At 47.9% G+C, this 9674-nt stretch overlaps 1 protein-coding gene across 1 annotated transcript in view; it reads right to left on the reverse strand.

Annotated features, from left to right (window-relative positions):
- Window positions 1-9133, reverse strand: part of LGI2 (leucine rich repeat LGI family member 2) — a 28189-nt gene extending 19056 nt beyond the window's left edge. Inside the window, exons 1-4 of the mRNA XM_012737469.3 lie at window positions 8928-9133; window positions 6947-7018; window positions 4921-4992; window positions 2884-2955 (exon numbers count right to left, since the gene is read on the reverse strand). Coding sequence (XP_012592923.1) covers window positions 2884-2955; window positions 4921-4992; window positions 6947-7018; window positions 8928-9133 — 422 coding nt within the window. The remainder of the gene's footprint in view (window positions 1-2883; window positions 2956-4920; window positions 4993-6946; window positions 7019-8927) is intronic.
- Between the last annotated feature and the right edge of the window lie 541 nt (window positions 9134-9674).

The following is a 9674-nucleotide window of genomic DNA, read 5'->3' on the forward strand; positions in this document are numbered from 1 at the left end:
TCCTCAAACTCCTGGGCTCAAGGGGTCCTTGCGCCTCAGCCTCCCAAGTAGCTGGAACAACAGGCATGTGGCACCACACCTGGCTAATTTTGAAATTTTTTGTAGAGACAGTGTCTAACAATGTTTCCCAGGCTGGTCTCAAATTCTTGGCCTCAGTGATCTTCCTGACTCAGCCTCCCAGAGTGCTGAGATTACAGGCCTGAGCCACTGCCCCCAACTGAGTAGTCAAACTTCAAAGTCACCTGACTTGCCTAGAAGTAGAATCCATATGAAAAATCCAGCTCAGTAAGAAACCCATTGGTCAACCATGACTCAGAAAGTATGTCCTGCTGACTCAGCCCTGTGCTAGACACTGGGGAAGAGCAGAGCTGATGGAAGATCAGCAAGAGCCCTGTCCTCCTGGAGCCTTCAACACTGCTGGGGAGATAAAACGAACACCCATGAAATAGCATCAACCAGTACTGCCAGTGTAGACAGTAAGGTGCTGGCTGTGCGGAGGCAACAGAGGGGTGAAAAGGGAGCTCAGGAGTGACTTCATGGAAGAGATAGGACTTAATATTGGCTTTGACACAAAAGGCAGATTCCAGGAGACCGAGGGCCGAAGGTAGAGCACCCCAACCGGGAGACTAGGCTGGAGCCCTGGGGACTTGACTGCATGGTGGTCACACTTTCGGGGACAAGCTGGGCTCTCCTCTCATGCATCCCTCGCGCCCTAGACCCAGGTGCAGGACTCTCTCGCTCCCTCTGTGTTTGTGCCCTCTCTGTGTTGCACAGAGAGAGGTGCTCTTTGCACACGATAGCACATGAAACAACAAATGTACAAGCATGCAAACACAAACACAGTTATGTACGCACACATATGTAATTCCATGCCCCCGTGGACACTTTCTGCACCTGCACAGAGCTATGCAAATATACAAGCACAGGATCTGCATGTTCACACCTTCCCACTGAAGGAAGAGCTGTAGCCAACTGGGCAAATGAACGTGGCCATCTGGGCTATCTCAGCCAGTCACAGGGGCTTTGCTATAGGTTCATAATCTGCCCAGAGCTTTTGCTCAAAAACAAAATCCCTAATTCCTGACTTCTGGGAACTAGACTTATCCAGCCACAGCTGTTGCTCTCCAGACACCCACAGCTGTCTTCTTAGCAGACCCTGTCTGGCCTCCCAAACTGGCAAGATTACTTAGCAGTCCATGGAGAAAATTGGGATTTCATAATGAGAGGAGGGAGGGAATGATGTGATGATGATGGCACCGCCAACCACACCAACCATTTACTACGAGTAATGGGCTGGATGCTTTGCAAGGAAGCATTAACCCATTATGTACAGCAACCCTAAAAAGTCAGTATAATCATCCCCATTACGGTTCTTCCATCCGTAGGAAGGTATGAACATGCAGGTATTTTACATGTATATTTGCATCTTTGTTCATGTGTAGAAAGTGCCGTGGGTGCAAGGACTTACATACATGTGTGTACATAAATGTGTTTGTGTGTGCATGTTTGTGCATTTGTTATTTCGTGTGTTAAGGAGGAGAAAATTGAACTCAAAAAAATCTAAGTAATATGAATAAATTAATGGTCTTAAGATTCGAACCCAAGTCTATGCAATTCTGAGCCTATAACCTTAGCTGCTACAGGAATGTGGGAATTTGGCACCTGGGTTGAATCTGAAAAAAAGTCAAGGCTTTTATAGGAAGCAAAGAAAACCTAGAGCAATAATGCCAACCAGAGTCTGACACTCTCCAGTACTGACTGTGCTGATCCAGTTGTTCTGACTTCTCATGTCCACTCCCTCATCTCTTCACCCTACATGCTTTAACTTAGGCAGAGCTTCTGCTTGGGAAAAGTTCAGAGTCAAGTGCTCATGAGGCCTAATGACAGACATCTTTGCTAGTATCAGGGCTCGGTGTGCATGGTTATCTTATTAGATGACTATATCCATACCGTATCATTCAGGGTTACACAAGCTAAAGGGACTACCACTCCCAACCAACACCCCCAGTCAAAGCCCTCTAATTTTCCCAATTTTCTCTTTACTGCAGACAGGCTGACTATGGAGATGAGACATGTCATCTAACTCAAATATAAAATATTTATCATGCAAATCGAGACCTGGTTCCTGGCTAACAAATTGCTCCCACCAAGACAATGACTATTTTTATATTTTCATAAACACAGTCACTATTTTTTCCAGTTTTATAAATTTTCTAAATGTGTATACTTGCTTCATTCTGATATGCCAATTCAAATTAATTTGTTTTAATTTTTTTTCTCTAGAAAGCTATTGAAGAACCAGAGAGCTTAGCTGAAGAAGCTGCAGATTAACGCAACATAAAAGAAAAAGTGATTTGCATTCAAATGAAAGGAACCACGAAAACGTCTCAATTCCACTTTGTCCTAATGCTGGTCCTGCCTTCAACCAAGTCACGTAAGCCTTGGTTCCCAAATCTGTAAAATGGAAACTCACGGATTATCGTGAAACGTGGTGCATGCTTGGTGCCAGCCCTGTGCCTGGCACCAAGCATGCATGAGACCCACGTTAGTTCCCTTCACATTCCCTCTGTCAAGCAACACACACCCCCTCACAACTCACAGCGCACCTTGCTTCACACGCAGTTACGTTACGTGGCCCCATGACTGCCACTCAGTCATGGAGATGACACTCAGTGATGGAGATAACACTAAAGGCAAGTGTGTGAGAAATCACAATGAGCCAGTGTCTGGCCGACAACACAGAAAACTCCTGGGCAACCTAGAAGCCAGTCTCCCCCAGGGAATGTTACAGTATGGAAATAACAATCAAGGAAGAGAGAGGAACCAGGAATCGAATCTCACCCCACACATTAAAGGGCTCACAACACTTTTGGTAGGACTTACAGGTGAGTCAGGTCGCGGAGGCCACGAAAGGCATTTCGTGAAATGGTTTCTATTTTGTTCCCTTCGATGAACCTAAGAAGAAAAGTGGTTACCGTTAAAATGAATTTTCTCAGCTTAGTATCTAAAAAATTACACTGGTATACTTTCAGAATAAAATCTAAATGCGTTCATGGACTATAAAAGTCCACCTGTGAAGACCAGGTCAGCTACACCGAATTCCACAATGAGAGCAGGGCAAGTGTACAAGGACACACGCACATAAGCATGCGTCCTGTACTCCTTCCAGAAACAGCATGGAAGTCTTCAAATTCCGAGTTGACAACATGGGTAAAACATTTGAGAGGAGGGTGGGTGGAGAAGAAAGCACTACACAAAGGCAAGAAGTTCTCATATGTCCGCAACATTGGAATGCTTCCAGACGTTTTCCCTACTCAACCCCTCTTACATTTCACAGTGCCTGGCTATTAATATTTTTGTTAATATCATTGTCCCTTGAAGGAAGCCCATTGTTTTACACCTACATATTAAAGTTTTTGCTGAAGAAGCATTCCATTAAGCTTGCCTTCTAGCCACCCTGAGTTTATCATGTCCGACACGGTCTGACCAAGATCTCTAAGCCACTAGGATGTAGGAAGTATGATGAAGTTCAGTATGGACTACACTCCTTTCTCTGTACTAAAATGACATAGGCTTACACATAGGATCTTGTAATAGTAACATTGGCCACGCTTTAAAGTCTTTGTGGGAAAGATATGATATGAATGTACTTTACTATTCCCTAGGGCCACAAAGAACTAGGTTTTAGTTTATAGCACTGTGTTCAGTCAGATGTAAGGAGGTCTTTGAGGAGATGGTCCAAAGGAAAGGCTTTGTACCATAACACCATCAGTGAAATAGTTAAATAGTTCTTCATTCTTGCACTAGGAATTTTCTGTTGTCTGTTTAAAAAAAAAAAAAATCAAGCGTCCCTTCATTAATAGACTTCAGAATAAACTGATAAGCTAACTTCCTCCCCAGTAACCTTCACAGTAAGATGAACTGCCTGTAAGAGAAAACGCATAGCTTCACATTGCTACTTCCGTGGTTGTTTATTTGCTTTGACAGACACTAGTTGGATTTAGCACTGCAGTTGTGCCACACTTTCCATACTATGTATACAATCAGAGTATTACGAGAGCATACATATTATGTATACTCTGGGGGAAAATTCCTCCAGAAACATCTTTCCTCAAGACACAAAACCAGCAGAGAGCTTTCTTATACCCAGGATGTGTCTAGAATTCCAATACCTACCTGTTGAACTCAGATAAGAAAGTGGAGACGAGGCTTTAAAAACCCCTCTGAATGCTAAGTAAGGAAATCCCATCTGATAGCAGGATTAACATTATTACAAAGTTACCAAAGACAAGGATGAAAGAACTTAAAGGGGAGAAAAGACATGAAAGTGAGAAAAAGCAGAAATCAGAATGAGGGCAAAGCTCATGGCTAAGGAAAAAAAAAATACTGTATATCCAAAAAGGGGAAAATGATCTTTTTCTTTTAAGAAGAAAAGAAAAGAAAATTAGACCCTCAGCAGGAACTCACAGGAGATACTGCAAAGGCAATGCAGGACAGCAGAATGAAAAACATGAAGTTGGACCCCTCACTAGGGAGACTTTATTTAAAAATAAGTAGCCCTCAGAACCCTTCAGCTCTATTTCTGGCTGATCAGCAAATCCATGCTTAGCTATGAGAGGTGAAAATATACAACACAATTTCCAATTGTGCTTACTACATGACAAATTAAATGTCAGCAGAGAATGAATGAATCTCTCTCCTTCTTTGTTTCCTTTCCCCCTCTTTGTCTCCAACATCCTCCTGTCCCAGCTTGTTTATAAGCAAGTAACAATAAAAGGTCAGTGCTGAAAAGAGAATGGGGTTTTCTCCATTTTCTCCACCCCAAAACCCTCACGGAGATGCTGTTCCAGCACAGAAAGCAATCTAGCAATTCTACTAAGATACCAAATGCTCAGCAAGCAGACAAAGCACAGAACTTACAGGTATTCGAGATGAAAAAGTCCAGCAAAAGCATCATCCCTGATGACCGTGAATGAGTTAGAATTCAGCAATCTGAAAATAAGGGACAAGTTTCAATGCAGAGATATAAAACTTGAGTCACATGGTCAAGCCCTTTCTATTCATTTCTATTTCTTTTGCTATGTTCTGATCTGGGGGCAAACATGGGCTCTTTTCAGCCTAAGAACAACCCATTAGGTCCTCAACCTGACTTTTGCAGAATGCTGATGGACTCAATGGCAAGTGGGTCCCTTTTGGCCAGATTTTTTTGTCATCTGGGATCCTCTACCCCCTTCTCCTCTGTGGGTCTCAGTTAATATGACCTGTTAGCTGTTATTTTAACACATTCTAATATGCAGCACAACTACACAGCCAGTGAAATGTTTTACGATGCACAAGCAATCGCAGAATTAGAGGTCTAAAAGATCTAACCTAATTTTATTTTTAGAGAAATTTGAGCCCAGAGAAGTTAAATCACTTGACCAAAGTCACATAGCTAAGATAAAAAAAAAAAAAATCATTTCTACTACATTATATATTCCCATGAGAAATAATAAAAAAGTTTTTTCAAGAAACCTTCCTATAGAAGACTCTTTATCACTACATAGTTCTTTATTTGAGTCACCACTCAAGGCTATTTGGAAAAAAAAAACCTAAAATTGAATTTCTATCATATGGAAAGTATATTTTAATAACACTGCAATTTCTAACAGGATTCAGATTTTGAAATGTTAAGTATAATGTTATAAGTAGGCATATAACATTTCAAGAACAAAAATATCAAAAGTAAGTTTAGGCTGACTGGTGATCTCCTACACTCCACTTCTCCATATTTTCCTGTAGCCCATTGCTTGTTTAAATTTTGATCTCATCATAAATTTAAGAAACCAATATAGATAAAGAGAATGAGGATGTACGTATGACTTTGCCTGTCACTGACTTGCCTTTGAAAGCTGCCTTTTGGAAATTTCCTTTTATCAGCAAACATTAACGGACCTGGGGTACAGGGTACAACATGGGCACTCAGCACGGTGACATGGGCATTGCTCACTGAGACAAGCGGGGGCCGGGAATAGTGTGAATATGGGCCTTGGTCCCTGGGTTAGAATCCTGCTCTGTGACTTTGGGCAAGTTACTTGACTTCCCTGAGCTTCAGTTTCCTCATCTGTCAAACAGAAAAGTAATACCCTCCTCACAGGGATAATATGATCATGAAATAAAACTATGCACATAGGCCAGGCACAGTGGCTCACTCCTGTAATCCTAGCACTTTGGGAGGCCAAGGTGGGAGGATCGTTTGATCTCAGGAGTTTGAGACCAGCCTGAGCAAGAGTGAGACCCTGTCTCTACTAAAAAAAATAGAAAGAAATTAGCTGGACAACTAAAAAAAAAAAAAAAAATATATATATATATATATATATATATATATATATATAATTAGAGGCTGAGGCAGGAGGATCACTTGAGGCCAGGAGTTTGAGTTTGCTGTGAGCTAGGCTGACGCAAACAACCTGGGGAACAGAGTGAGACTCTGTCTCAAAATACATATATATATATATATATATATATATATGCACATAAATGCACAGTATGCTGCCTATGTAAGTACTCAGTAAGCTAGAAATACTTCTATTTCCAGAGTCACATTAAGATTTTAAAATGTGAGGTTTCTTTTAAAGTGAGGTGTTTGGGAAACAGCCTACTAAGGTGATGTTCCAGTCGTGGTTCAATGTAGTCATCGCCCCCATTGCTGGATCTGGGTATTGGGATCGACAATATAGTCCTTGAGGAAAACATGTACCAAACTAAGGAAAGAAAACTGAGCAAGGAGCCTTGGGACTTCCTTGGGGACACCACAGGCAAATTAACACCAAGAGCCATCTACGGTTTCCTCGTGGGTTTCCTCGCGGAGCTGGGGTGTTTTAGGAAGGGCTGATGCCAGAGAGGCGGAGATCACCCATCCGCTCCTCGGCGCCCCCCTTTTGCAGAGCGAGCGTCCCATACTCACAGCAGCTGCAGGGAAGGCAGATGGGAAAACATTCGGTCTTTGATTTCCGAAAACGTTCCATTTACCAGGCTCCTATGGGCAAAAGAGGGACAAAAGGAAGCCTAGGTTTCTTTTAGGAAGTGCCAGCCAGCGTGGGCAATCAGCCTCATCTTCCACCAGTAGTTCAAATTCTTCCTTTCAGGAGTGAGGCTTAGCACAGCTGGCCATGGGCTGGCCAGGGGAAGGGACAAGAAAAGCCAAGCCATTTGCCAATGCATCGGATCAATATGAAAACTAGTCTGAATTCCAGAAACCTTCACCATCAGCTCCTTTCACAGACGTTATCTCAGTCAGTCCAAATCAATCCCCTCACTTCCTTTCTTAACTACCGCAGGCCCCCTCTGAAAATGGATAATCACTTCACCTCTGCCCATGATTCTGTTTGTGTAGACACAGCGTTAATGTTGGCCGACGAAACTCCGGGGTAGGATTAAGCATTCCCCTGGGGAGCACATCCCCGAAAGACACTCAGAGCACTTCTGATTAAATGCACCGAGAAAGCCTCGGGGAACAGACTCAGAGACACCTGAACCCGGCTGCGCGGCGGGAGGCAATGCCATCTGCCAGGTAAAACGGTCAACCAGGGGCAAGGGCTTGGCTGGGTTTCTGCCCCCAGGTCCCCTGTCCTTTCTGGCCACAGTAGGACCTCAATACATGATTTCAGAACTATTTTCAGTTAACATGCAGGTCAATTAAGCAGCTGCCGGTGTGAAGGATTTAACAAGGGGAATTCTAATTTCTGGAATCCTCCATGACATCCAACTTGGCAGTATTAGAAACTAGAAAGGTCCTCTGTTCCCACCAGCCAAACTCCCTTGACTTCCTATAAATGCAAATGGGAACCCCCTCCCTCCTGGGTTCAGGCCCCTACAATTTTTCTGGGGTGGGAGGCAAGCGAGTATCAGACACCAGAAAGTGTCCCGAGCACAAACGTCACCCCCGGGATTCCCTGCCTCTACCATTGAGTGGGCAGCTGGGCACCTGGGCCTGGCACAAGGGAGTGGTCTTAGCAGGAAACATGTTCTAGCAGCAAAGATACAGCCCAATAGCCACTTCCACAGCCATTACAGAGCTAGTGGCTGTTGCGGGCAAGGTGACAGCATCTCTTGGCAGGTGGATAAGTAATGTTAAGCTGTTTTCCTGTCAGTTCCTGGGGTGCTAAAAAAGCAGCCAGTATAACTGTGTGGAGGCAAAAGGGGACAAGTCCTCCTGAACTCGGGGCAAGAAGTCAGGCTGACTTCCAGCACTTGGCCACTGGGCTGGGCGTCCCACATGGCCCAAGGCTCTGCCAAGCCCACTGTGCCACCCCCCCTTCCAGGCCACATGGGACAGCCCCTGTGCTTCTGGAAGCTGGATGCCTTGACCCAGGCTCTTTCCGACCTGCAGTGTGGGGAAGTCAGGAGGAGGCCATCGCGGGGACCTGCCTCAGACCTGAGGTGGGGCAGTGAGGCCTCAGCCCCCCCGTGGGCACGCACTCCAGTCATGTTCGGCTGCTTGTATCCATGCCCCTACACACTCACGCCCTGGCCCGCAAACACACACACACCGCCCCTCTCAAACTTTAATGCACCCCAGGATCCCCGGGGCCGCCAAAGGCGACTTCAGGGCTCCACTCCAAAGACTCTGCTTCAGCGCCCGCCGGCCGGGTTCTGCATTAGCACAAGCTCCCCCAGGTGAGTCTGATGCAGGTGGTCCGCGGGCCACACTCTGAGAAACACTGCCACGGGACCGGTCTGGGCTCCCGGACTCTGCGGCTCGGGTTCTCACCACCCCACCCGAGGCCACACTCCCCCCACGTCCCGTAGTGCGCCCCCACCCAAACGCAAAGAAGCGGGCTGGGGAGTGGGTCAGGGTCGCGCTGCCCGGGCGCCACGGGCAACTCGCGGGCGGCGGCGGCGGGCGCGGGGCGGGGCGGGGTGGGGGCTGGAGGGGTCCCACTCACAGGGAGCTGATGTCGCCAGGCACGATCCTGGGCACCCAGGACGAGCCCACGCAGATGATGGACTCCTTGGTACAGCTGCAAGTGGCGGGGCAGCGCGCCAGCCGCCTCACCTGCGCGCTCGGCGGGATCAGGCACGCGGCGCCCAGCAGCAGCAGCAGCCGCAGCCGGCCCGGCGCCCCGCCGCCGCCGCCTCTCCGCAGCGCCATGCCCGGTGCCCGGTGCCCGGTCCCCGCCCCGGCCCGACCCCCGGCGCCGCGCCGCGCGCTCGGACCCCGCACCGCTGCAGACGCAGGCGCCGCTCGCTGCTCCGCCGCCGCCGCTGCAGGCGAGGACGAGGGCGCCGCGGGTGTGGGAGGCCGAGCCGCAGCCGAGCAGCATGCTGGCCGCCACCCCCACCCGGCGCCCCCCCACCCGAGCCCGGGCTGCTCGGCCGCCGCTGCGCCCGCCGCACTCGCGCCCGCCTGACATCAGCACCCGCGCCCGCAGCCCGCTCTGGCCAATGGAGGCGGCGCCCCGGCCCCCGCCCCGCCCTCGGGGAGCTGCGGGACCCGGAAAAGTTGGGTGACCTTGGGGGAGGGGCCGGCCTGGAGCGAGCCCCCGGGGGGCCTGGCCGACGGTGGCGGGTCGGGGCCGGCAGTCCCTCCAGGGGCTGGAAATAACCCGGGGGAGGCACCGGGCTCCTTTAGCGGGGCCAGAACCACAGGCAAAATAAATCAGTGAAGTAGGGGCAGGGAGAACTGGCCTGGT

This window comes from Microcebus murinus, chromosome 3, assembly GCF_040939455.1.
Source record: "Microcebus murinus isolate Inina chromosome 3, M.murinus_Inina_mat1.0, whole genome shotgun sequence".
Lineage (NCBI taxonomy): Eukaryota > Metazoa > Chordata > Mammalia > Primates > Cheirogaleidae > Microcebus > Microcebus murinus.